Below are 26,672 nucleotides of genomic sequence, written 5' to 3'. Positions count from 1 at the left end.
GCGCGCGGCTGAGGCAGCAGCTGAGGCAGCAGCTGGGGCAGCTAGGGGAGCGGCCGGGTGGCCGTCGGGCGCTAGCCGCCATGGAGGCCGTGCCCCGCATGCCCATGATCTGGCTGGACCTGAAGGAGGCCGGTGACTTCCTTTTCCAACCGGCCGTGAAGAAGGTGCGTGCTTCCCCCACTGCCTCCACCTCTCCCGCGTAGCGCCGTCTGCCAGCGCGTGACGCCCCCTGCGCGTCCATCATCTCCCTAGGCCGTGGTCGCGGGGTCGGGTGAGGCCCGGAGGGGCCTCCGCTGGATTTCCCCAGCCTGGGCCACCCCTTGCAGACAGTCCTGTCCTCTCCTCGCCCGCTCGGGGCTAGCGCCCACAGTCTCGTCGAAATCCGCTTCCCGACTTCGGCTCCAGGCCGTCCCCGGTTCCCACCGAGGCACCGCACTTCCTCGGTGTGACGCTCGGGACCTAGTTCTGCTCCGCCCCTCCTCCACGCCGGGACCGCCCCGCGGGGAAAGGTGGGCGGCCCTGGCCGTCTCGTTGACCTGTGCTCTAGGTGCGCTGTGGGTCCAGGACCCTCCTGGGACGGACGCCGGGGATGTGGCTCAGTGTGTGTGTTTTAAAGGTGGAAGCCAGAGGAATGCCTGACCTCTGCGACTGGGGTCTCTCTGACAGTTGGTGCAATTCTCTCTGGTCTCTTAAGAAGAACCATATTCGGGAGCCCCCTTGGACCAAAAGATACGGTTCCTTGTCATTTTTGGAAGGGTAACTGGTTTTCTTAACCGCCCGGAGGGGATAAACAGTGTTGTAGCTCCTGGAGAAACCTTAGCAGTCGTTGTGTTGAACCTTCAGTTGGACGGGGGAGACAGGCAAGTCTGGTGGTGATAAGAGGCAGGGGACCTCTGTGGCGAGATCAGGTGGGGCTGGCACAGAGAGAGGCCAGGTGTGTTGAATGAGCATTGGGTGCCCTCCGGGGCATCCCCTAGGTGGGGAGGGCCACCTAGGAGCATTGGGTCAGAGCAGGAGTGAACAGGAACAACCAGGTTGTTGCAGGTTGGCATCCTTGTGGCTTTAGTAGAGCAACTGCCAAAGTCAGTCCCAGGTAATCTAGGTGGTGCACCACTCATCAGGGTACTCAAGAAAAGGGATCTGAGAAAGAAAATGGGTTTGGAAGTAGTTCCCCCAATAAGCTGTCTCCCTTCCTTTCTTTATCCTGCCACTGCCTTAGTTCAGACACTAATGATTTGTGTTCCTTTGATTCCATCCTTAAACTAAACCCTTTGGGCCTTTGTTTCCTCATTGTAAATACAGGAAATTAGATTAATCTAAAACTTAAGAGTTTTGTTACCTCTTCCCTAGACTTTGGTCTTCTCTCCATCTACTCTTTTCATACAAGTACAGTTAGATGAATTTTTCTAAAGCACAACAAAACTCCTTTGTTTTCTAGTTCAGCCCTAACACATTTAGAGTTCTCCTTGACCAACCCCAGCCCTTTCAGTATTTTTTGAGGGCCCAGGGTATGCTTTATCTATGTATTTTTTTTTTAAGATTTTATTTATTTATTTGACAGAGGGAGACACAGCGAGAGAGGGAACACAAGCAGGGGGAGTGGGAGAGGGAGAAGCAGGCCTCCCGCTGAGGGGCTCGATCCCAGGACCCTGGGACCATGATCCGAGCCAAAGGCAGACGCTTAACGACTGAGCCACCCAGCCGCCTCAATTGATCTGTGTATTTCTGATACAGATTCTGTTCACAGTCGGCCATTTGCTGTTCTCTTGACATTCTGTGTATGTTTGCTCTTCTCTGCCTTTGGTTGTAGAATTCCTCCCACCCAGAAGAGCGCTCTTGTTTGTCCTGTGGGATGGGGCCCTTTAATCTCTGTATATTGGTTCTGTCCCTCTTTCAATGTCGGTCCAGTTTAAGTTCTTTCTCTTCCAAAAGCATTCTTTAATCCTTCCACCTAGGTTAATCTTTCTCTTCTCTGAATCCCTTTTTCCATTCTTTTCCTGGTGTTAGTATGTGTGCTGTTTTAACTCCCCTATTCAATTCTAGGTGACCTGAAAAGCATCTCCATGTTCCTTGAAGCCTAGCGGGGTCTCCTCTACTACATAGTTGGCATTCAGGAAAATGTTTCTGAAATGACTGAATGACATTTGAGAGAGATTTTAGACATGGTGACCATAAATTTATGGAAATCAGTGGTAAAATCTTAACCCAGAAAATCCTAGGAGATATTTTTGTTTGAACTTAACCTTTGATACTCTGGTTACTCTTACTTAACCAGCAAGTTTTTCTGTGAGTAATGACTTCTCTGGAAGCCTCTCTGAGCCTCCATGAGAGTAGTTGCTCATTAGCCATTTAGCCTGAGGTGGTATCAGATGCTGAAGAAACTGTTCCTTTCCTAGACATCAGCTCTTTTTCTTTGTTTCCTGTTCTTTGGGTTGGGAGAGATACTGCCACTTATTTGATAGGTTAAGATTGTGGCATGTATTTGCATGAACCCACTGAAAAGGAATAGCAGCCTGTGGGTAGGCTGGGCTTGCGAATGGCCCACTGCTTCCTGGTACCCTGGAACTCTTCCTGCAGGAGACCGCAGAAGCCACTTCAGCCTGGGAAGTCTTCCTGACCCGGACCCCTCTCCCCAACCCTAGAACCCCTACTCTGCCTCTCCACTCATACCCTTGTCCTCTTCTACCCTTTTCCTCAGCCATGGGAACCTTCACCATTGACTTGGAGCTGAGAGGTACAATTTAATTTAGGATACTGGGGTAAAAATGGGTTCTCTTGAGGTCAACCTGTTGAGCACTGTTACCTTGGTAATACAGGTGAATAAGAGATAATTCTTTTTTTTTCTTTAATGGAGTTCAGTTTAGTAGAGGAAATTTAAAAATTAAATGGCAGTATCAGTGGAAGAGTATGTGCAGTGTACAGAAGTACCAGCCTAAGGAGGGGCCATCAGAGAAGGCTTGGTGGGCTTTGAAGGATGAATAGGAGTCTTCCAGATAGCTAAAGGGTTTGTTTCTTTGTAAGGCCTGGGCTGTTGAAAAGACCTTTCATATGGTTAGTATTGATTTTTGCTCCTGATGGACATGCCTTCAGTTATGGAGTAACGTGAAATAAGAGCCAGGAATGGGGTGCCGCCTGGGTGGCTCAGTCGTTAAGCGTCTGCCTTCGGCTCAGGTCATGATCCCAGGGTCCTGGGATCGAGCCCTGAATTGGGCTCCCCGCTCAGCAGGAAACCTGCTTCTCCCTCTCCCACTCCCCCTGCTTGTGTTCCCTCTCTCACTGTGTCTCACTCTCAAATAAAATCTTAAAAAAAAAAAAAAAAGCCAGGAAAACAGCAAGCTGGTTTGGAACTGTGGTGCCAAGCTTTAGGTTGGGATACTGGGGCCCACATAATTTTCTGGTGGGAAAATGCTTCTGTCTCAGCACTTTTTCTTACCTGTGCTTTGGAGCTCAGAGTGCTGACTCACTGGAAACTGATGAAGGCTGACTTGTACTCTTCATCACTGAGTGATTTGGTGACAAGTGCTGGTATTTGAAGCTGTTTTCTCTTCTGGTCCCAAACACCTGCCCTTAATCAGTTGCATTAGAGCTTAAGTCAAGCTCACCTGGACTTAAGTGTTAACATCCATCTCTGATTCATTTATTGAACAAATAGTTATTGAGTGACTGTATGTGCCAGCTCTGGGAACTCAGGGCTGTATGTAATGACAAAAATCCGTGCTTTCATGGAGCTTATCTTTTGATGATCCACATAGTAACCCTTCCTCAAGGGCATATGTATCATGTGGTAGCCGCCCTGCCAATTGGGTGGCTTCTTGGCCTTTCCCCTCCTCCCACTCTGGCTTGGATTGATCTCTAAATCTCCACTTTTCCACCAGGTTCCTTCAGAGAAACTGCCTGCTATTCAAGGCTTGCCACCACTTGGCTTCAGCCTGCCTTTCTCTAATTCATTCACCCAGGCCTCTCCTATAGGAACTGTCAGCCTCTTTTCCTTCCACATCTGGTCATTGTTCTTGCTCTGGTCCTTACTGGAATTCATTTTCTCCCGTTCATTACTCAGGTTGAACCGTATGTCCTCAGGGCCCCTTTAGCTGCCTGACTGTTATACCACACTCCTCCAAATTTAGACAGGTCTTCGTGCTCAGTTGACCTGCACCACAGAGTGCACACTCTTATTACCTCTTCTTACAGTTCATCATTTTTTTTTAATTTTTAAAATTTATTTGACAGATCGAGAGAGAGCACAAGTAGGCAGAACAGGCAGAGAGAGAGGGAGAAGCAGACTCCCTCCAGAGCCAGGACCCCCCCCCCCCCGCCACGTGGGCCTCGATCCCAGGACTCTGGGATCATGACCTGAGCTGAAGGCAGCCAATTAACCAACTGAGCCACCCAGGCGCCCCCTCTTACAGTTCATCTTATTCACTTGTAGGTAGAGCCTGGTTTTTAGGTTTGTGGAAATTTTCTCCCTCTTCTCGATTTCCCATGGGATAGCTGACTCCTTTGAAACACTTGCCACATACACAGAAAAGAAAAGGAGATGACCGGAGGCCTAAAAGGGGACCCTGCCTCCTCAGCAGTAAGGAGCATGGGACATAGCCAGTTATCTCTGGTGGTGACCTTTCTTTTCTCTTATCACAGATTTGGAGTCACCGAACCTGTCTGCCCAGTTGTGTTTTACAGCAGAATGGCTCCAGGAGCAGATGACGTGCATTGTCCAGTTCACTGTCTCTGACTTTAGTCTCGTACACCAAAAACCTGTATCCATTTCACTCCAGATTCTTTCCTTTATTCGTGAAGTAATAAATACTTGTGTGTGGAGACTGCTTCACAACTGTTGGTTGAATGACCTAGTCTAGTTCTAGCACCTACCAGGAGATGTAACTTGAGTTGTCCTTGCTGGTGTTTTTTAGAAGAGATGTGGGAGAGATTCCTTGAGGTTAGGGCTAGGTGTTAGAGTAGGCGAGGATGAAGGACTGTTCTCATCCTCGCTGCTGGTGGCCTGTAATTTGGTTTTAGGCTTTCTGACATCAAGGGGCAATAAAACTTCTTCTGAATAAAATTAATCTCATTTGAAATTCAGTAGCAAAGCATATATTGTGTTTATTAACAGTACTGTATGCGGGACTTAGTTTTGTGTTTCCGTGGACCAGCCCAAGGAATGCCTCATATTTGAGTAAATCCTGCAAGTGGGGAAAAAAGAAATAAGTGTATGGTGAACAAAGGTAGTGTTAACACATGTGATGCATTTTATTCTTTTTTTCATGGATTGCTGCTTTAATTAGCACCATGAAATTCCAAGATGTTATATCAAATTAAGAGCAAAAGCTAAACACCCCCACCACCTGGTGGAGAGGGAGACCCATACACAGAAAAGTGAGAACGTGCTAATAGAAGAGAAAGTGACAAAATGGAATATCCCTGGGTCAGAAGTCAGGAAACCTGGCTTGGGGTTCTAGCACTGCCATTGCTAATCTCTGGTTTCCATTTTTCCAATCTGTAAAAGAATGTCAGGATCTAGGATGAGTATTTCCAGTGATCTCATCTACCTACAAAATTCTGTGCCATTTGTTGCTCAGTAAAAGAGAAGAGTAGTATCATGGAAATAGCATAGACATTGGAATCAGACCTTGGTTTAGGTCCCATCTCTTCCACTTAATTGTGGTGACCTTCAGCTGCTACAAATAACTAATCTGGTCTTCATTTTTCTCACCTGTAAGATGGAAATACTATACCTCATAAGCTTGAGAATCAAGAATTAATGCATGTGAGTCCCTATGAGAGGTCTTGACATATACATATTTCTCTCTGGAAATGGCCTTTCCATTCTCTTAGTATTTTGCACTTGTAACTCCTTCCTTTCCTTTTTTATTTCCCCCCCAGTGGCTCTGGTCCCTGGACATGCTCTCAATTAACATAGACATGTCCGTAGGTCTTTTTGTTCCCTCAGGAAAGGATTGCCAGCTGCCCCAGAGCCTGCGTAGGCTCTGGAGGTTCTCTGGTGCTCTCAACCCTAACTGGCTGTTAGTTGTGTAAGTGCTCTGGGGTCCTTTCATTGCCTTCTAGTTTCTTGCTCCTGGTCTGTGGTGGCAGGGTCCAAGGTCTACCTGCTGCTGGGCCTTTCTTCTCAGGCTCTGTCAGGAGCTTCAGATACTGACCAGACTCTGTTCTGAGCTCTGCAGCTCTAAAGAGTTTGATTTCACCATATTTTTGTGTTCTCTTTTTGTGTGTGTCTTTATATACATACACACATGTGCATGTGTATATATCCCATGAAGCTTCGAAAGTAAGTTGTACACAGCACATTCTAAGGACATTCTCCTGTGTAACCATATTATCATCTCACATAAGAAAACCCACAAAAATTTTCTGCTATAATTTTTTTTTTTTTTTTAGATTTTATTTATTTATTTGACAGAGAGAGACACCGTGAGAAAGGAAACACAAGCAGGGGAGTGGGAGAGGGAGAAGCAGGCTTCCTGTGGAGCAGGGAGCCTGGTGCGGGGCTTGATCCCAGGACTCTGGGATCATGACCTGAACCAAAGGCAGACGCCTAATGACTGAGCCACCCAGGCGCCCCTCTACTATAATTTTTATTAAAATTTCACCTATTGTCCCCAAAGCATTTTTTTAAAGATTTTATTTTTAAGTAATCTCTACACCCAACATGGGGCTCAAACTCACACAACCCTGAGATCAAGAGTCATATGTTCTACCTACTGAGCCAGCCAAGCACCCCCCAAAAAATATTTTTATGACTTTTCCCCCCAAATTCAGATTCAGTCAAGGTTCCCATATTGTATTTTGTTCTGTTTCTTTAATCTTTTAAAATCTAGGCTAGTCTCCTGTTCACCCCCACCCCCATGACACTGATTTTTTTCAGAGACTGGGTTAACTGTTGGGCAAAATGTCCCATCTTTGGACTTTTTTTAAGTGTCTCCTTTTAGTATTTTCAGTTTGTTCATCCATCCTCTGCATTTCCTGTAAATGCAACCATTTGTTAAGTATCTAACAACATCTAATAAGGTCCCAGCCATTCCCGATGCACTCATTGTTTGGTGCGGGTTGGAGGGGTGTCACTGGCATGACCCTGCTGCTGTGCCAGGCACAGTCTGGTGAAGGCATGTTTAGAATGTAGGGAGAGCAGCAGCTAGAGTTCAGGGAAGTGACGTCTCAGCTGAGTCTTAATAGAGAAGAGGGAACAACATGTGAACAAGCATTGAGACCTGAGAGCAGCAGTTCCACAGGACTGTGGGCTGGGGGTCCCCGGGAGTTGCTAGAAGACAGTCCTTGAAGGCTGTTGGGGGCAACTGTGAGGAGCTGTGAACTCTGTGCCTAGGAGATTACCTTTGACTTTGGAGGCTTTGGGGAGCCATTGTTGCACAGTGGCTCAGATTACAATTTTTCTCTTTAGATTGCAACTCATTTCTCATAATCTCACTATCCTGAGAAAAGTGTGTTTGGGTTTGTTTTTTTCCCCAGGTATATCTGTGTTTCAGAAGGCTTTGAAGTCAGGAGTGACAGTGGATTTTGCTAGAAAGAGAACCCTGGCCCCTAGGTAAGGGGTGGATTTGAAGGGGGGACAAGAGGATAGAGAAGAGAACTCATGGACACATGGGACTCGCAGGAAGTAAAACCAGCAGAAGAGGTCAGAGCTGGAGGTTTGGGAACGTGACTGGTTGGTGTTGAAATAAGCTTGGCAGGAGCCTCCGCTCTGCCTGTCCCTGCAGGGCAGGTAGGAGCTGTCACATGGCCTTCCGGGTTTCCCATGTGGCTAGTGCCCCAGCTGCGTGGCGTAGGTTCTGGGAAGGGACCTCCGAACAGGTCAGTGGGCCACACACATGGTGTGAGTGTGCTGCTGGACAGAGCAAGCCACCTCTTTTCAGCCGTTTTAGCTTCCTTCTCCACTTCACAACCTTGGTTCAGGCCTTAGGGAACCTGTGAAGTGGGCATCAGTGCCCTTTGTGTTTGTGGAATGGGTACATCTGCCTCCCCCTGCCCCCGTATCGCTAACTCAGGCAGCAGGAACCGCAACAGGCGTAGTTCAGCGGCCTTAGTCTGTTGATCTTAGGTGAACAAGGGGTCTTTTGGTCCAGGCTGTGCCTCCAGACTGATGAGTGCGTTCATTTCCGAGGGAGGCAGCTCCTGAGGCGGTGAGTGCTGTTGTGGCCAGGCATGCCGGTCCCCTCTCTGATGTGAGTACGGACTTTTCCTTCTCTCTCTCCAGATCGTTCCCATCACACACCTGTAGGCCTTTCTTCAAGGTGAGGACGATGTAAATCATTTCTACTGTGGTGCCCTTTCCTAGCCAGGGGGGCTGGTGAAGAAGGCTTTGCGCTCCCACTCTTGTTTGGTATCTTCTGCCTACGTTTGTTGTTGGGTTAGGATTATGGTTGTGATCCCAGAACACAGCAAGGTCCAGTCCTTAGGGAGGCTTGAATTTGTGGCCTATTTTGGGATGCTTGGTAGGATCCTGTTTCAGCCAGCTAAGTTCCCCAGCTTCCTGAGCTGCCAGGGTCCTGGACTTTACAGGGAGGGCTGCAGCCTGGTGAAGACCACTCAGGGTGTTCACGTAGGGTCGTCCAGTCGTATTTTCTATTTTGCTCAAAGGTAGCAGCTCCCATGGTCAGCATCTTAGTGCTGCCGCATTGTTAAGGTAGAGTTTCCAGTGCTCCAGCAGATACGCTCGTGGTTGTGGATCTAGACTGGTGACTGCCAAGGACTCGGCAGAAGTGAGAGCAGGGGAGCATCCTGTATTCATGGTTTACATTGTTCTCTCTCTCCCTCTCTCTAGTTTGTCCTAAAAAATTACGGAGAAAACCCAGAAGCCTACAATGAGGAACTGAAGAAGCTGGAGTTGCTCAGACAGGTAGGAGGATAGTATTTTTATGCACTTGTGAACAGGACAGGTTTGATAGGGAGGTAAAGAAACCACCTGGAACTGTGTTCTTATTTTAATTTAATATTTTTTCCTTTTTAAAAGCAGCAAAGTTAATGATAGAAAAGTTTGAAAATGCTAAAAAGCAAAAAAAAAAAAAATCCTAATCCTTCTCTCAAATTTTTGTGTATATATATATTATAATTTTATATATAATTGACTCTTGAACAACACGGGTTTGAACTCTGTGGGCCCACTTATATGCTTGTTTTGTATAGTACAGTACTATAAATGTATTTTCCTTATGATTTCTTTAACATTTCCTTTTCTGTATAATACGTATAACATACAAAATGTGTATTAATTGACTGTTACCAGTGAGGTTTCTGGCCAACAGTAGGCTATTAGTGGTTATGTTTTTGGGAAGTCAAAAATTATAGTGGAATTTTGACTGCGTTGGGTGGCGGTCAGCACCCTTAACCCCACCCTGTCCAAGTGTCAGCTGTGTATACTGTATAAAAACATGATAGGATTCTACACCGCCTATATAGCATATTATATAGTCTGCTTTTTTCATTTAATGTATCGTGGATTTGTTTCTGTATCAGTGAACATAGAACCATAGTATTTGTAATGTCCTGTGATCTTTCCATGGCACTGTGATTTAATCAGTCTGGTCTCAGAATATTCGGTTATTTCAGTGTTTTCACCGTTGTAAGTATAATCCGTGTCTGTGCATACTTGGGCGCTGGGATTGTTTCTGTAGGAATTAGTGGGTGAACAGGATGCGCTTGCTCTCATTTCCACCCCCGGCACGTACATGCCTACTCGTGCTGTTACTTTGCAGTCCTGGCACTCTGGTAGGTGAAAAGGGTATTTAATTTCAATTTTCAGTTACTTAGTTAATCAGGTTTCACAGTTGTTAATGTGTTATATATCTTCTTTTAGGACTTGCCAGTGTCTTTTGTCCATTTTTCTCTTAGAGTTCGATAGGCATACCTTGTGTTGTGCTTTGCTTTATTGCACTTCAGATACTTGTGTGTTTGTTTTTAAAGATTTTAAGTAATCTCTACACCCAGTGTGGGGCTCGGACCCATAGCCCCGAGATCAAGAGTCTCGTGCTCCACCGACTGAGCCCGCCAGGCCCCCTAGATACTGTGGTTTTTACAAATTGAACGTTTGTGGCTGTCCCACATGGAGCAAGTCTGTTGGTGCCATTTTCCCGACAGCACTTGTTCACTTTGTGTCTCTGTGTCACGTTTTGGTAATATTGCAGACTTTTTCATTATTATATTTGTTAGGGTGAGCTGTGGTCAGTGATTTTTGAGGTTACTATTGCAATTGTTTTGGGCACCAAAGACCCCATATAAGCGGGTAGATTTAATTGGTAAATGTTGGGTGTATTCTGACTGCTGTACCGACCAGCTGTTCCCCGTCTTTCTCTCTTTCCTTGGGTCTCCCTGTTCCCTAAGACACAACAGTATTGATATTAGGCCAGTTAATAACCTTACAACAGTTTCTAGCATTCAAATGAAGAGTCCTACGTTTTCATTTTAAATCAGAAGCTAGAAATTATTAAGCTTAGTGAGGAAGGCATGCCGAAAGCAGAGACACGCTGAAAGGTAGGCCCCTTGCACCCATTAGCCAGGTTGTGAATGCAAAGGAAAAGTTCTTGAAGGAAATTAAAAGTGTTACTCTAGTATGAGCACATGAATGGTAACAAAACCACATCAGCAGTGGCTGATGTGGAGAAAGTTTGAGTGGTCTGGATAGAAGATCACACCAGCTACAACATTCCCTTAAGCCAAAGCCTAGCCCAGAGCAAGACCCTGACTCTCTCCAATTCTGTGAAGGCTCTGAGAGGTGAGGAAGCTGCAGAAGGAAAGTCTGAAGCCAGCAGAGGTTGGTTCATGAGGTTTAAGGAAAGAAGCCGTCTCCCTAACATCAAAGTACAAGGTGAGGGGTGCCTGGGTGGCTCAAATGGATAAGCATCTGCCATCAGCTCAGGTCATGATCCCGGGGTCCTGGGATTGAGGCCTGCATTGGGCTCCCTGCTTAGCGGGGAGTCTGCTTCTCCCTCTCCCTGTGCCCCTCCCCCTGCTCATTCTCTCTCTCTCTCTCTCTCTTGCTTGCTCTCTCTCTCAAATAAATAAAATCTTTAAAAGAAAAAAAAGTACAAGGTGAAGCAGCAGGTGCTGATGGAGAAGCTACAGCAAGAGATCTAGAAGATAATTCGTGAAGGTGGTTACCCTATACAACAGACTTTCAGTGTGGATGAAACCACCTTTTATACTGGAGGAAGATGCCATCCAGGACTTTCATAGCTAGAGAGAAGTCAGTGCCTGGCTTCAGAGCTTCAAAAGACAGGCTAACTCTCTTGTTAGGAGCTAATGCAGCTGGTGACTGTTAAATTGAAGTCAGTGCTCATTTACCATTCTGAAAATCCTAGGGCCCTGAAGAATTATGCTAAATCTGAGCTGTGCTCTAGAAATGGAAAAACAAAGTCCAGCTGGTTGTACATGTTTAAAACATAGTTTACTAAATATTTTAAGGCTCCTATTAAGACCTGCTCAGGAAAAGAAGATTCCTTTCAAAATGTGACTGCTCATTGACAATGCACATGGTCACCCAAGAGCACTGATGGAAATGTACGAGATAAATGTTTCCATGCCTGTTAACACAACATCCATTCTGCAGCTCATGGATCAAGGAGTCATTTTGACTTTCAGGCTTATTCCTTAAGAAATACATTTCATGGGGTGCCTGGGTGGCTCAGTCAGCTAAGCGTCTGCCTTCAGCTCGGGTCATGATCCCAGGGTCCTGGGATTGAGCCCTGTGTCAGGCTCCCTACTCAGCGGGAAGCCTCTTTCTCCTTCTCCCGCTCCCCCTGCTTGTGTTCCCTCTCTCGCTGTCTCTCTCTATGTCAAACAAATGAAATCTTTTTAAAAAATACATTTCAGGGGCGCCTGGGTGGCTCAGTCGTTAAGCGTCTGTCTTTGGCTCAGGTCATGATCCCGGTGTCCTGGGACTGAGCCCCACATTGGACTCCCTGCTTGGCGGGAAGCCTGCTTCTCCCTCTCCCTCACTTGTGTTCCCTCTCTCACTGTGTTTCTCTCTGTCAAATAAATAAATCTTAAAAAAAAAATACATTTCATGAGACTATAGCTGCATAGATGATGATTCCTCTGATGGATCTGGGCAAAGTCAATTGAAAACCTTCTGGAAACGATTCAGTGTTCTAGATGCCATTAAGAACAGTAGTGATTGGGGCACCTGGGTGGCTCAGATGGTTAAGCGTCTGCCTTCAGCTCAGGTCATGATTCCAGAGTCCTGGGATCGAGTCCCACATCGGGCTCCCTGCTCTGCAGGGAGTCTGCCTCTCCCTCTGACCCTCCTCCCTCTCATGCTCTCTATCTCTCATTCTCTCTCTCTCAAATAAATAAATAAAATCTTAAAAAAAAAAAAAGAACAGTAGTGATTTATGGGAAGAGGTTAAAATGTCAACATGAACAGGAGTTTGGAAGAAGTGGATTCCAGCCCTGATGGAGGACTTTGAGGGATTCAAGACTTCAGTGGAGAAAGTCACCACAGGTGTGGTGAAAACAGCACGAGAACTAGAATCAGAAGTGGAGCCTGAAGATGGGACCGAATTGCTGCAATCTCATGATAAAACTGGAATGGATGAGGAGTTGCTTCTTATGGATGAGTAAGGAAGAGTGGTTTCTTGAGCTGGAATCTACTCGTGGTGAAGGTGCTGTGAAGTTGTTGAAATGACAACAAAGGATTTAGGGTATCACATAAACTTAGTTGATCAAGTAGCAGCAGGATTTGAGAAGACTGACTCCAATTTTGAAAGAAGCTCTACTGTGGGTAAGATGTTCTCAACCAGCATCACATGCTCCAGAGAAATCGTTCATAAAAGGAAGAGCCAATCAATGGGGCAGACTTCACTGTTATCTTACTTAAGAAATTGCCACAACTACCCCAGCTTTTAGCGACCACCACCTTGATCAGTCATCAGCATGGTGGCAAGACCCTCCACCAGCAAAAAGATTACTACTCACTGGAAGCTCAGGTGATGGTTAGCATTTTTTAGCAATAAAGTACCCCCTTTTTTTTTTTAAAGATTTTATTTGACAGAGAGAGGGAGCAAGCACAAGCAGGGGGAGTGGCAGGCAGGGGAGAAGCAAGGTTCCCTGCTGAGCAAGGAGCCCGATGTGGAATCACAACCAATCCAAAGGCAGATGCTTAACCGACCGAGCCACCCGGGGGCCCCTAAAAAGTACTTTTTAATTCAGGTATGGACTTTTAAAGATATAATGCTACTGCATTAATAGACTATAGTATAGTATAAACATAACCTTTATATACAGTGGGAAACCAAAAAATTCATTTTGACCCACTTTATTGTGGTCTGGATCTGAACCTGGTAGTATCTCTGAGGTTTGCCTTTACTTTTGTTCTTACTAATTTATAAGACTTATTCACACATTGATATTGTTCCTTTGTCTTACCTGATGCAAATTTTTTCAGTTCGTTGTTGTTTTTTTTTTTTTTTGGTTTTTGTTTTTATTTTTTTAAGTAGGCTCCACGCCCAGCTTGGAGCCCAATGGTGGGGTTTGAACTTACAGCCTTGAGATAAAGACCTGAGCTGAGATCAAGAGTCGGACACTTAACTGAGCCACCCAGGAGCCCCATAGCATGGTTTTTATTATGTTTTTAATGCAGACTTTTCAAATTTTACATATAAATGTTTAAGTCAGGTCCATCTCATCACTCCTTTTACTTCCCTTTGCTATGCACTGAGAAAAAAACTTCATCACCTAAATAAAATGTAAGCAGTTACTGATGTTCTTCTAGTACTTGTGCTATTTGATTTTTATTAAACCTTTATATGGTATTTATTTAAGTATATGATAGGTGAGGGAAGGCTCGAGCTTTGACTACTTCTCTGTACTTTTTCTGTTTTTGGAAACACTCCTGTGTTGGATTCTTACATACACTTTAGGTCTATTTAAAATTCCCTCTTCTCTTCTACCATCTACAGGTCCATGGTTTTTTTTTTTTAAGATTTTAATTAGAGTGAGAAAGAGAAAGAACGAGAGTGGGGAGGATCAGAGGGAGAAGCAGACTCCCTGCTGAGCAGAGCGCCCAGTGTGGGACCCGATCCCGGGACTCTGGGGTCGTGACCTGAGCCGAAGGCAGACACTTAACTGAGTGAGCCACCCAGGCACCCAGGTCCACAGTATTTTAAGTATTATCTATTGTACATTTTTCTATCTGGTAGGACTAATTCCTGATAATAACTTCTTTTTTAAGTTTTCCATGGTTATTCTCACATAAATATTTCTCAGATGAACTTAGAATCTTTTTGTCAAGTTCTGCAAAATAGCATTGGGAATTTTGTGAGCTCATAAAACGTACAGATTGATGAGATAGAATTAATATGTTTATGAGGTTGCTGTTCTCTGCATTTCTTCATATATATATTTTCAGGTTTCTCAGTAAAGTTTTCTTCATACACATTTTCTTCTTTACACGTATCTTGTTGAGTTCATTTCCAGACTTTTTATTGTTGTTGCTATTATTGAGTGTCCTTCCCCCCCTTTTATATTTTCCACCTGTTGCAGTTGGTGTAGAGAAAAGCAGTTGAGCAATTTATTTTGTTTTTGGGTTTTTTTTGTTTATTATTTACTTTTAATTAATCTCTACCTCCACTGTGGGGCTCAAACTCGTGACCCCAAGATCAGGAGTTGCACACTCCTCAGACTGAGCCAGTCAGGCACCCTGAGCAATTTATTTTGATAATTGTCTTCTTTTGGATGGTATTTGAGTTCATTTTCTTGGGTTTTCCAAGTTACTTGAGTCGTACCATATACACATTATGATTTTGCCTTCTTTCCAGTGGTTGTACTTCTTATATTCTTGGAATCGGTAGACATTTCCAGAGCATTGTTAGTAATTGTGAGAATGATTTGATTCTGGTGTTGAAGTATCAGCTTGGAGCGTGGTGCTGGCCACTGTGCCAGTGTCAGGTGGCTTGTTTCTGCATGTGGGGGTGCAGCGTCCCCTCATTTTGTTGCGGCTCACTCTCCTAGTGGCAGGGGTGTCTGCACGCTCACTCACTTTGTGTTCTCATCAATTAACAGGTCACAAAAGCTATACAAAACTTGGCAAATAAGAGAAATACAAAGAACAAAACAATCATGCCCAGAGAGAGTCATTGTGATTTTACACATTTTTATTTAAAAAAGCCCGAAGTTAAAATAACATTGCCAAAGCACTGTAGACTAAATCATTTTAATTGTTAAAAGATTCACTTAAATTTTATTATGTTTCTAACCTTTCTTGACCTGTGCCCCTTAGCAATAAACAATGAGCAATAACCAAATGCTGTTTCTGTAATTAATATTAGGAAAGCATTTTTTTCCCATTTTTAAAATAAAAATGACATAACATTGAATAATTTCCTCTCAACTCTAGCTGGGGCAAAGCATGATCCCCAAACAAAGAGAACTAAGAGGAGCTCTTTATCTGTCTTCTTCATATACTGTTCCAGTCATGCTTTATTCATTCCCTTAGCAAACATGCATGGAGGGCTCTCTTAATCTCAGGTACTCGTCTAGGCACTGTGGCTTCAGCAGTGAACAAAACAAAGTTCCTGTGGCATAATGTGGCGTTCTAAATAAGATTCCTTGAGCAGAGCAGCCCCGGTGTGGCACCGCCAGCATCAGGCTAAGCGTCCAGTGGCAGGGAAGAGGGCAGAGGAGCCAAATCCCGGTTAAAAAAAAAAAGATGCCCAGTGAAAGAGAGTCTTCATGAGGGATCCAGGAAGTGTGATGCTGGAGTGGCAGTTTCATTTGGCAGTTTAGAGTAAGGCCTTCATACTTCCATGTGACTTATTAATGCCTCCCCCAGCCTCCTGAGGTGGTGTGGTCCCAGCCATCCATATGGTGGCTCACCAGAGACACAGTGGAGTAACAGGTGTGGGAACCAGATCTAGAAGATTTGACATAGGCTCAGTTCTCAAGCAAGAAGCTATTGTACTGCCTACAGCATTGGGGAGACAGTGTTACCAAGGCCAAGTGCCAGTTTGCTTATTTTACTTTGGAAAAGTTGGCCCAAGAGTGTCAACAGTGAAAGGCTCCAATTAAGGGAGCTACAAAGGAGTCCACTGCAGATCCCCCCCTTTTTTTTTCTAAATATGTATTTATTTGAGAGAGAGAGCAGGGGAGTGGGGCAGAGGGAGAGAGAGAGTATGTGTGCATGGGGGACAGGGGCAAAAGGAGAGAGAGCTCGAGATGGAGGATGGGCAGAGGGGAGAATCTCAAGCAGACTCTGCACTGAGCATGAAGCCCAACTCAGGGCTCGATCCCACAACCCTGAGATCATGATCTGAGCTGAAACCAAGAGTCCAGTGCTCAACCGATTGACCCACCCAGGCGCCCCCTGGAAATGGAAGCCAGATAAAACTTGGGGAGCTGTAGGCAATCCTCTTTTCACGATCTGGCCTCAGTTTCCTCATTTGTAAAGTGGAGGCTGGAAGAGTTGTCTCTAAGAAGACCTTCCAGCTGCAACTGTGAGATAAATTCTTGATTTATAGGGCATAAAGCTGGCAGGCATGGTGAGGGGCTTTTTTGGGGGGGGTGGGAGTGGCGTGGTCTCAGAGCTTCCTTACCACTCTGCCGTTCGTTCAGCTAGGCTCTTCCTAGCTCCTCCCCATGCAGGGCCGTACAAGGATGGTGGGGTGCTGTGGTTCTCTCAGCAGGTGGGGTGAGAGTGGGCACAGGGGTTCTAGCCGGTCCCTTCTTTGTTTTGTGTACCTTCTTCTTGGAGAGGATGTTGTCTGTTCTGTTTCTTTGAGCACAGGGTTCATCTGCTTTGTTTTGCTTATTTCCCCAAAATGGGAATAGCTTTATTGTTTTTTTATAAAAAGCAAAAGTGGGGGGGGGATGAGGTAACTGGCTGATGGGCATTAAGGAAGTCACGTGGTATAATGAGCCCTGGGTGTTATATGCAACTGATGAATCACTGAACTCTGCCTCTGAAACCAATACACTGTATGTTAATTGAATTTAAATTAAAAAAAAATTAAAAAAAAAAAGTACAAGTGTTTGATATAGAGTAAACGATACAAAGAATTAAATATATGTCTCCATGTGTATATACAGAATAAGATAAGTTACTTAAACCCTGTTACCCAGTAGTAATCAGTTAACATTTTGGTGTATAACCTTCTAGAATCTTTTATCTTTGTGTAGTTGACTAGTTGACTAGTTGGCTGTCAGTATCTATACGATTTTACATAAATGAAATCATACTGCTCATCTGTTACCTTTTTTTTGTCTCAATAAATATGTCATGAACATCTAAACATAGTAGAGACTCTCATCTTCAGTATTTGTAGCTGTATTCTCTTTTGTGGGTAGTCTTGACATAATTTATTTAAACAGTCCTCTTTAGTGGAAATTTTGGTGGCATCCAGTATTTGACCCTCTTAATAGTACTGTGATAAATATCTTTGTATGCTCACCAAGCATTTGCTTTTCTGGGTGTCTTTTATTACTGTATATTTTAGATACAGAACTGTGGGTCAGCGTCAGGTACATGAACATTTTTAATGCCTGTTGTAAAACTGCCTTCCGGAAAGGTGGGACTGACTCATCCAGCCAGCCGTGGCTCGTGGGGTGGTTGTTGAACAGCTTTAGGCATAGCTGTGGGCTTTCTCTGGATCCCTTGGAGTGTGCGGTCCGCTGGCTCAGATGCAGATTTCTTTCTTGGGCCTCTGTGGGTAGACAGACCTGCCTGTACTCTACCCCAAGTGATGGCAGGCCTGCTTCTCCCATCTGCTCCCCAGAATGCTGTCCGTGTCCCACGGGACTTTGAGGGCTGCAGTGTCCTCCGCAAGTACCTAGGCCAGCTCCACTACCTGCAGAGTCGGGTCCCCATGGGCTCGGGCCAGGAGGCCGCTGTTCCTGTCACCTGGTGAGAGCTGGCAGGCAGGGCTGGGGGGCAGCCTGGAGGGTGCCCGGGGCGGCCCAGCATGTTTGGATGGTGGGGAAGCCCCCTCCCCTTCCCCAGCCCCCTCCCCTCTTGCTGCAGAGGATGGGGAGTGGCTTGGTTTGGTTTCCGTGGGCCTCCCTCTGACCCACACTGGGGTGGCTGGTCCTCTCACCTGGCCTCAAGGCCCTGGCCAGCTCCTTCCCTTAAGACAAAGGGGGTGGCATGTCTGCAGGACTGAGATCTTCTCTGGCAAGTCTGTGGCCCATGAGGACATCAAGTATGAGCAGGCCTGCATTCTCTACAACCTTGGTGAGCTGCCTAACCCTTTCCCCATGGCCCTATCTCCCAGCCCTGCCAACCCAGGATCTCAGCTCAGCAGAAGGTCACAAAGGCAGTGGGTTCAGGGACAGAAGACCCCTGGATTCTGACCCTTCACAGCCTTCCACAGCTCTGCCAGCACCTCTTTTCTGGCCCATGGGCAGCCACCCTGCTGGGGAGAAGCTCTGTTGGGCTGGCTGCCATATGGTGTTGCTGCTGTGTGCTCTGGCCAGGAGCGGTGACCGCTCTTCTTTGGATGGCTCTGACCCCCCCTAATGGCTTTGGGCTGTTCCAGTCGAGACAACAAGGCTGGCCTCAACTAGCCCTGCCATAAACCCTGATGACTTAGCCTCACTGTGGCTCGAGGGAGAAGCCTGGGGAGCCTGAGTCCTGTGCAGGCATCCCTGGGGCCTCAAGACCGGACCTGTAGGCTGGGTGCTATGGATGGGAGTTCCTCCTTCCTCCACCCCTATGTCTGCCTGGTGTAGACCAAGAGACTGAGGGGCTTGGCTGGACTTGGCAGTTTCCCCTTCTGGGTGTCCTTGGACCAACTGCCCCAGTTCTCAGACCCTGTCTTCCTGATCCTGCGTGGCAACATGGCCCCTTTGCCTTAACGCTCGACAAAGGCTTGGGGCAACTCAGGGAGCAGCCCCAGGCTAGCCCTGACACCATGTCCTCTCTCCCTAGGGGCGCTGCACTCCATGTTGGGGGCCATGGACAAGCGGGTGTCTGAGGAGGTGAGGAGGGGAGGGGCAGTCGGTGGGACACAGGACATAACCAGGGAGGGGGCCTAAGTGTTCTTTGACTCCAGGGTTTGCATCCTGTCCCGTGGGAATGGACACGGGCAGCTGTCTGGCTCTGCCTCTGGCCATCATCATTGTCCTCTTCCCTCCCAGGGCATGAAGGTCTCCTGTACTCATTTCCAATGTGCAGCAGGCGCCTTTGCCTACCTGCGTGAGCACTTCCCTCATGCCTACAGCGTGGACATGAGTCGCCAGATCCTCACTCTCAACGTCAACCTCATGCTGGTAAGGAGGTGCCCTTGTTGGGGCCCAGTTCAATCCAGGGGAGGGGACAGCCGGTGCTAGATCTTGGACCAGGCCCTGTGCACAGGGCAGTGGGGCCTTGGCTTTGATCTTTTGAGCCCCAGGTGGATCAGAGCAGGACGGTGCTTCTTGGAGTAGCGAAGGTGGGAAGAGAGAGGACAGGGCAGGGGATCTCTTTGTGGCCCCTCTGATGGGAAGGGTACGATCTCTGCATTTGTCGGCCCAGGGCCAGGCTCAGGAGTGCCTTCTGGAGAAGTCAATGTTGGACAACAGGAAGAGCTTTCTGGTGGCGCGCATCAGTGCACAGGTAGGAGCAGGGGTGGATGGTGGCCCTCGAGGGACTGAGAGCAAGCCTTTAGTTTACTCATGACCCCATCCTGGCCCCCAGGTGGTGGATTACTACAAGGAGGCATGCCGGGCCTTGGAGAACCCTGACACTGCTTCCCTGCTGGGCCGGATCCAGAAGGACTGGAAGAAGCTTGTCCAGATGAAGATCTACTACTTTGCAGCTGTGGCTCATGTGCGAGCACCATGACGGCTGGGCCGGAGTGGGCGGGGGGGTTGCGGGGCAGCCACAGCTTGGGAAATAAGTAGGGGTGTCTCTTCTTTCTTCCCCCAGCTGCACATGGGGAAACAGGCCGAGGAGCAGCAGAAGTTCGGTGAGCGGGTGAGTGAGCTGTGGCAGGGAGGGGTTCAGACTGATTCCAGCCTTGTTCACAAGGGGCTAGAGGGGACCCTTCTCTTACAGAAGAGGGGAGGCTCTCCTCACCATCCCTCACCCCCACATCCTTGGCCATCCCCCAGCTGCAGGCCTGGGGTTTCTTGTGTGTTGTCCCATCTGTTTCACTTTGATCCCCAGAGGACTGCAGAGGTGTAGCAGCCCCCCCCAGTGGGGATGGCTGGTGGGAGGTGGAGCTGTAAGATGGAGCCAGCTGGGCTGATGCCTGGCTCCTTCCTTGGCTTCTGGTCTTTGGGTGGGTCACCTCATGGCCAGGCAGGGCTTAATGGGGTGGCAGAAGGAGGGGGAGGGATGGACCAGGCTCTGCCTACTGCCCCCTATAGGTTGCATACTTCCAGAGTGCCCTGGACAAGCTCAATGAAGCCATCAAGTTGGCCAAGGTAAAGCTGAGGAAGAGCCTGGCTGTCCCTCAGAGCCCTGAGGGAACCCGGAGTAAGCCCGCTGGGGCCGAGGGTTGTCCTGGCACTGGCTTTGATTGGTGCTGAGCCCCCTCCCGTCCTTGGTCCCACAGGGCCAGCCTGACACGGTGCAGGACGCACTGCGCTTCGCTATGGACGTCATTGGGGGGAAGTGAGTCTGTGGGGCTGGGGGTGGCCTTGGTTCCTTCTTGTTGGGAAGGGTCTTGGTCCTCTGCCTGCATATTGTGGGGAGGAAGCCTCCAGTAGCTAAGAGCAGTGGCCTGATTGCTGGACTCTCCACTTCCCCTTCTGACCCCAGGTACAATTCTGCCAAAAAGGACAATGACTTCATCTACCACGAGGCTGTCCCAGCACTGGACACCCTTCAGCCTGTAAAAGGTCTGGAGCTGAGGGGAGGCTGAGGATCAGGGGAGGGCGTGAGGATGGGAGAATAGGAGAGAGGCAGACTCGAGGCTTGGTGGGCCTGGTTTCCACTGTGCTTCCTCTCCCTCCCAGGCGCCCCCTTGGTGAAGCCCTTACCAGTGAACCCCACAGACCCCGCTGTTACAGGCCCTGACATCTTTGCCAAACTGGTACCCATGGCTGCTCATGAAGCCTCATCGCTATACAGGTGGGAGGGAGGGGCTGGCCCGGTTCTTAGCACAGATGGGGTTGGGAGGTCTCAAGACGTAGCTTCCAGCAACTGCTTTGTCACTTTGGCAGTGAGGAGAAGGCCAAGCTGCTTCGGGAGGTGATGGCCAAGATTGAGGACAAGAACGAGGTCCTGGAGTGAGTGCAGGGCTGGGGGGGGAGTGCAGCAGATCTCCGCGGGGTCCCCAAGGCTGCTTGCAACAGGGAGAGGAAGAGTGAATGTCCTCTTGCATCAGGTTCCCTAGCTTTGCCTTCCTGCCCATGGTCTTGGGTGCTAGATTTATAGAGGGACAGTCACCTGGCTTGGGAGGGCGATGTTCCTGTGCCCCATCATTTTCAGCAGTGCCCCAGGCGGGTTCTCTGGGGCCAGGCCAGCTCTCCAGTGGTGCAGGTCAGGATGCTTATTTGCCTTTGCTAGGGCCTCAGACCTCGTTTCAGTTGTGGGGGCTCACCCTCACAAGGGGAGGGAGGGTTGGGTCAGCGCCCACCAGGTCCCGTTGTCCCCCACCCCCCGCAGTCAGTTCATGGATTCAATGCAGCTGGACCCTGAGACCGTGGACAACCTTGACGCGTACAGCCACATCCCACCCCAGCTCATGGAGAAGTGTGCGGCTCTCAGTGTCCGGCCCGACACCGTCAGGAACCTTGTCCAGTCCATGCAGGGTGAGCACGGGGGAGAAGCAGGTGGGTGACGGAAGTCCTCTGTGGCGGCCTTCTCCGTCTCCCCTGTTCACTGAGGACGGAGGTTGTGCAAGCACCCACCCTCACGCCTCCGTGGATTCCCGCACCCTGCGTCTGCACTGCTCAGCAAGCCCGGGGCCACGTACCAGCCCTTGACCGTGTGGGTGGTTCTGTCTCCCCGGGGAAGGGCGCAAGTTGGGTGCCTGGTGTGGCTGCCTCAGGAGCCGTTCCCCTCCTGCAAACACCCCCCCCTTCCCAGTACTGTCAGGTGTGTTCACGGATGTGGAGGCCTCCCTGAAGGACATCAGAGAGCTGCTGGAAGAAGATGAGCTGCTGGAGCAGAAGTTGCAGGAGGCCCTGGGCCAGGCTGGGGCCAGTGTGGCGGGCTCCAAGGCAGAGCTGGCCGAGGTGAGGCGAGACTGGGCTAAGTACATGGAAGTCCACGAGAAGGCCTCCTTCACCAACAGTGAGCTGCACCGGGCCATGAATCTGCACGTGGGCAACCTGCGCCTGCTCAGTGGGCCACTGGACCAGGTCCGGGCTGCCCTGCCCACGCCAGCCCTCACCCCAGGTGAGCCCCCCACCCCTGTCCCCCGTCCCATGCCCTTGGGAAGGGAGGTGGAGCCAGAGGCTCTGGTCTCACCAACCACTGCTGCTCCCAGAGGACAAGGCTGTGCTGCAGAACCTGAAGCGCATCCTGGCCAAGGTGCAGGAGATGCGGGACCAGCGCGTGTCCCTGGAGCAGCAGCTGCGGGAGCTTATCCAGAAGGATGACATCACGGCCTCGCTGGTTACCACGGACCACTCCGACATGAAGGTGGGGTTGGTGAGCCGGGGACGGTCTCGGACTCTGGGCTCCACCCTCAAGCGGTGAGGCCCTGAGTGTCTGTCCTCCCCATGCCCCGTGCCCTCCTCCCTCAGAAGCTGTTTGAGGAGCAGCTGAAGAAGTATGACCAGCTGAGGGTATACCTGGAGCAGAACCTGGCAGCCCAGGACAACGTCCTCCGGGCGCTGACAGAGGCCAACGTGCAGTACGCGGCCGTGCGGCGGGTGCTCGGTGAACTGGACCACAAGTCAGTGTCTGGCCCTGCGCTCTGGCCCAGACTCCCGCCCGGAGCTTGGTGTGACTCCTCACCTTCTGCTGGCCTTTCTGCCCCCCCCCCCCCCCCCCCCCCGCCCCCAGGTGGAACTCTACGCTCCAGACCCTGGTGGCCTCCTACGAAGCCTATGAGGACCTGATGAAGAAGTCCCAGGAGGGCAAGGACTTCTATGCAGACCTGGAGAGCAAGGTGGCTGCTCTCCTGGAACGGGCCCAGTCCACCTGCCAGGCCCGCGAAGCTGCCCGCCAGCAGCTCCTGGACAGGTGGGTGCGGCCTCGGGGCAGCTGCGGCCCAGATCCAGGCTCAGCTGCCAGGGGTGCGGCTCCACTCCTTCCTGACCGTGTTCCCCAGGGAGCTGAAGAAGAAGCCGCCGCCGCGGCCCACCGCCCCGAAGCCGCTGCTGCCCCGGAGGGAGGAGGGGGAGGCAGTGGAGACGGGAGACCTGCCCGAGGACCTGCGCAGCCTGCCCCCCGACATGGTGGCTGGCTCACGGCCACCCGACACCTACTTGGGAACTGCCACCCCACTCCCCTTTCCTCCCAGCCCCTTCCCCGGCTCTGCAGGCCCAGGACCCCACTATCTCTCAGGTCCCTTACCTCCTGGTACCTACTCGGGCCCCACCCAGGTGTTGCAGCCCAGGGCCCCCCAGGCCCCAGGTCACCCTACAATAGCCATGGCCCCTGGACCTGCCCTCTACCCAGCCCCTGCATATACACCGGAGCTGGGCCTTGCGCCCCGATCCTCCCCACAGCATGGTGTGGTGAGCAGCCCCTATGGGGGGGTAGGGCCCCCCCCGCCAGTTGCAGGTCTGCCCTCAGCCCCACCTCCCCAGTTCTCGGGTCCTGAGATGGCCATGGGGGTTCGGCCAGCCACCACCACAGTAGATAGCATCCAGGCCCCCATCTCCAGCCACACTGCACCACGGCCAAACCCCAGCCCTGCTCCTCCCCAGCCCTGCTTCCCAGTGCCCCCCCAACAGCCGCAGCTACTGCCTGCGCCCTACAGCTACCCTGTGGGGGCCAAGCCCCCCCTCACAGCTCCCCCTGCCCAGCACCACTTTCCTCCTGGGATTCCCCCGGGTTTTCCAGCCCCCAGGGTTGGGCCCCATCCCCATCCCGCAGGAGTGGTGTTTGGGCCCCAGCCCCCTCAGCAGCCCCTTCCACTCCAGCATCCAAACCTCTTCCCACCCCAGGCTCCGGGGCGGGTCCCCCCCCAGCCCCCGGGGCGGGTCCCCCCCCAGCCCCCCCAGCCCCCCCAGCCCCCCTACCCCTTCACCCCTCAGCCTGGTGTCCTCGGACAGCCAACACCACCCATGCACACCCCTCTCTACCCGGGCCCCTCTCAGGACCCTCTGCCCCCCCACTCAGGGGCTCTGCCCTTCCCCAGTCCTGGGCCGCCTCAGTCTCCCCATCCGACCCTGGCATATGGTCCTGCCCCTTCCCCCAGGCCCCTGTGCCCCCCGGCAGCCCCTCTCTCCATTCGAGGCCCCTCACCTGCCGGCCAGCCTACCCCCAACCCCCACCTGGTGCCTTCACCTGCTCCATCACCAGGGCCCGGCCCAGTGCCACCTCGGCCCCCTGCCGCAGAGCCACCTCCATGCGTGCGCCGGGGCACTGCGGCCGCAGACCTGCTGTCCTCCAGCCCGGAGAGTCAGCACGGAGGCACGCAGCCCCCCGGGGGTGGGCAGCCCCTGCTGCAGCCTACAAAGGTGGACGCGGCTGAGGGCCGTCGGCCACAAGCCCTGCGGCTGATCGAGCGGGACCCCTATGAGCACCCCGAGAGGCTGCAGCAGTTGCAGCGGGAGCTGGAGGCCTTTCGAGGCCAGCTGGGGGACGCGGGGGCCCTGGACACCGTGTGGCGAGAGCTGCAGGACGCCCAGGAACACGACGCCCGCGGCCGGTCCATCGCCATCGCCCGCTGCTACTCCCTGAAGAACCGGCACCAGGACGTCATGCCCTACGACAGTAACCGCGTGGTGCTGCGCTCAGGCAAGGACGACTACATCAACGCCAGCCGCGTGGAGGGGCTCTCGCCCTACTGCCCACCCCTGGTGGCCACCCAGGCACCGCTGCCCGGCACGGCCGCGGACTTCTGGCTCATGGTGCATGAGCAGAAGGTGTCAGTCATTGTCATGCTGGTGTCTGAGGCCGAGATGGAGAAGGTGAGAGGGCGAGGGGGAGGGGGCTGCCCAGAAGGGACCCTGGAAGAGCAGCCCTAACTGCCTCGCCTGTTGGGTCCCTCAGCAAAAGGTGGCGCGCTATTTCCCCACCGAGAGGGGCCAGCCCATGGTGCACGGCGCCCTGAGCCTGGTGCTGAGCAGTGTCCGGGCCACCGAGACCCATGTGGAACGGGTACTGAGCCTGCAGTTCCGCGACCAGAGCCTCAAGCGCTCACTCGTGCACCTCCACTTCCCCACTTGGCCTGAGTTGTGCGTCTGCTGTCCCGGGGGGCGGGGGGAGGGTAGGGGCATCCGCTGAGGCCGGGCTCACGGCTCCCACCCGCACCCCGCAGAGGCCTGCCAGACAGCCCCGGCAACCTGCTGCGCTTCATCCAGGAGGTGCATGCGCACTACCTGCACCAGCGGCCCCTGCACACGCCCGTCATTGTGCACTGCAGGTACGGACCGGGCGGGGAGCGGCCGCACGCACCACGGGTCCTCGGGCCTGGGCCCTGCTTACACCCCCTTCCTGCCGCAGCTCTGGGGTGGGCCGCACGGGAGCCTTCGCGCTGCTCTACGCCGCCGTGCAGGAGGTGGAGGCTGGCAATGGGATCCCTGAGCTGCCTCGGCTGGTGCGACGCATGCGGCAGCAGAGGAAGCACATGCTGCAGGAGAAAGTGAGGGTCGGGCGGGGGGGGGTGGGGGGTGGAGTGGGGGTGCTGGGAGGGGCCCTCTGTGCTGGGGCCAGGGAGGCCCTGCCCTGCTGACCAAGCCGAGGGCCTTCTCCAGCTGCACCTCAGGTTCTGCCATGAGGCAGTGGTGAGACACGTGGAGCAGGTCCTGCAGCGCCATGGCGTGCCCGCTCCGGGCAGACCATCGGCTGGCACGAGCATCAGCCAAAAGGTGAGGAAGGAGCCCCTGGGGTTGGCAGGGCCAGCCCCAGCCTCGTGGACCGGTCTCCACCCACTCCTCTCTTCCAGAATCACCTTCCTCAGGACTCCCAGGACCTGGTTCTCGGCGGGGATGTGCCGATCAGCTCCATCCAGGCCACCATCGCCAAGCTCAGCATCCGGCCTCCCGGGGGCCTGGATTCCCCAGCCGCCAGCCTCCCAGGCCCCGTAGAGCTCCCGGGCCTGCCACCAACCAGGCTCCCAGAGTCCGCTCAGCTCCCATCCTCCTCCCCACCCCCCCTCTCTCCACCCCAGCCCGAGGCCCCTGAGCCTGAGGAGGAACAGCCAGTACCTGAGGCCCCCAGCCTGGGGCCCCCCTCCTCCTCCCTGGAGCTGTTGGCCTCCCTAACTCCCGAGGCCTTCTCTCTGGACAACTCTTTGCGAGGAAAGCAGCGGATGAGCAAGCAGAACTTTCTGCAGGCCCATAACGGGCAGGGTCTGCGGGCTGCCCGGCCCACTGATGACCCCCTCAGTCTCCTGGATCCACTCTGGACACTCAACAAGACCTGAATAGGCTTTGCCTGCCCGGTCCTTACACTACATCATCTCCCGTGCCAGTCTGCCCACCCTAGTAGGGCCTCTCTGGCCGGCCTGGTCTCTTACTCCCATTCCTGCTGCCTTCAGCCCTACCTGGCCCAACCCGCACCCCTGTGGGGTGGAGATGCCTTGCGGGCCTTGGGTCAGGTTCTGCTCCTTTGTGGGACCTGACATTTTTCAGCTCTTTGCTATTAAAGTAATAAACCAACCTGTTCTGTG

The 26,672-nt window shown here is 51.4% G+C and overlaps 1 protein-coding gene across 1 annotated transcript; it reads left to right on the top strand.

Annotated features, from left to right (window-relative positions):
• On the top strand, positions 1-26,672 carry PTPN23 (protein tyrosine phosphatase non-receptor type 23). The gene is made up of 25 exons (XM_028096322.2): positions 1-164; positions 8,789-8,863; positions 17,730-17,857; positions 18,108-18,184; positions 18,881-18,930; positions 19,090-19,221; positions 19,466-19,546; positions 19,628-19,759; positions 19,859-19,906; positions 20,302-20,358; positions 20,490-20,548; positions 20,696-20,775; positions 20,893-21,007; positions 21,100-21,165; positions 21,545-21,690; positions 21,968-22,279; positions 22,371-22,525; positions 22,630-22,781; positions 22,892-23,071; positions 23,160-24,969; positions 25,052-25,236; positions 25,320-25,424; positions 25,505-25,643; positions 25,756-25,869; positions 25,947-26,672. The coding sequence occupies exons 1-25, from the start codon at positions 81-83 to the stop codon at positions 26,424-26,426; spliced, it is 4,962 nt and encodes a 1,653-aa protein (XP_027952123.2). The 5' UTR covers positions 1-80; the 3' UTR covers positions 26,427-26,672.

Source organism: Eumetopias jubatus, unplaced genomic scaffold (genome assembly GCF_037043125.1).
Source record: "Eumetopias jubatus isolate StellerSeaLion01/CBP00866 unplaced genomic scaffold, mEumJub1_p1.0 scaffold_1, whole genome shotgun sequence".
Lineage (NCBI taxonomy): Eukaryota > Metazoa > Chordata > Mammalia > Carnivora > Otariidae > Eumetopias > Eumetopias jubatus.
Note: the sequence above shows the minus strand (reverse complement) of the source record. Positions and strands in the feature narration are given on the sequence as shown.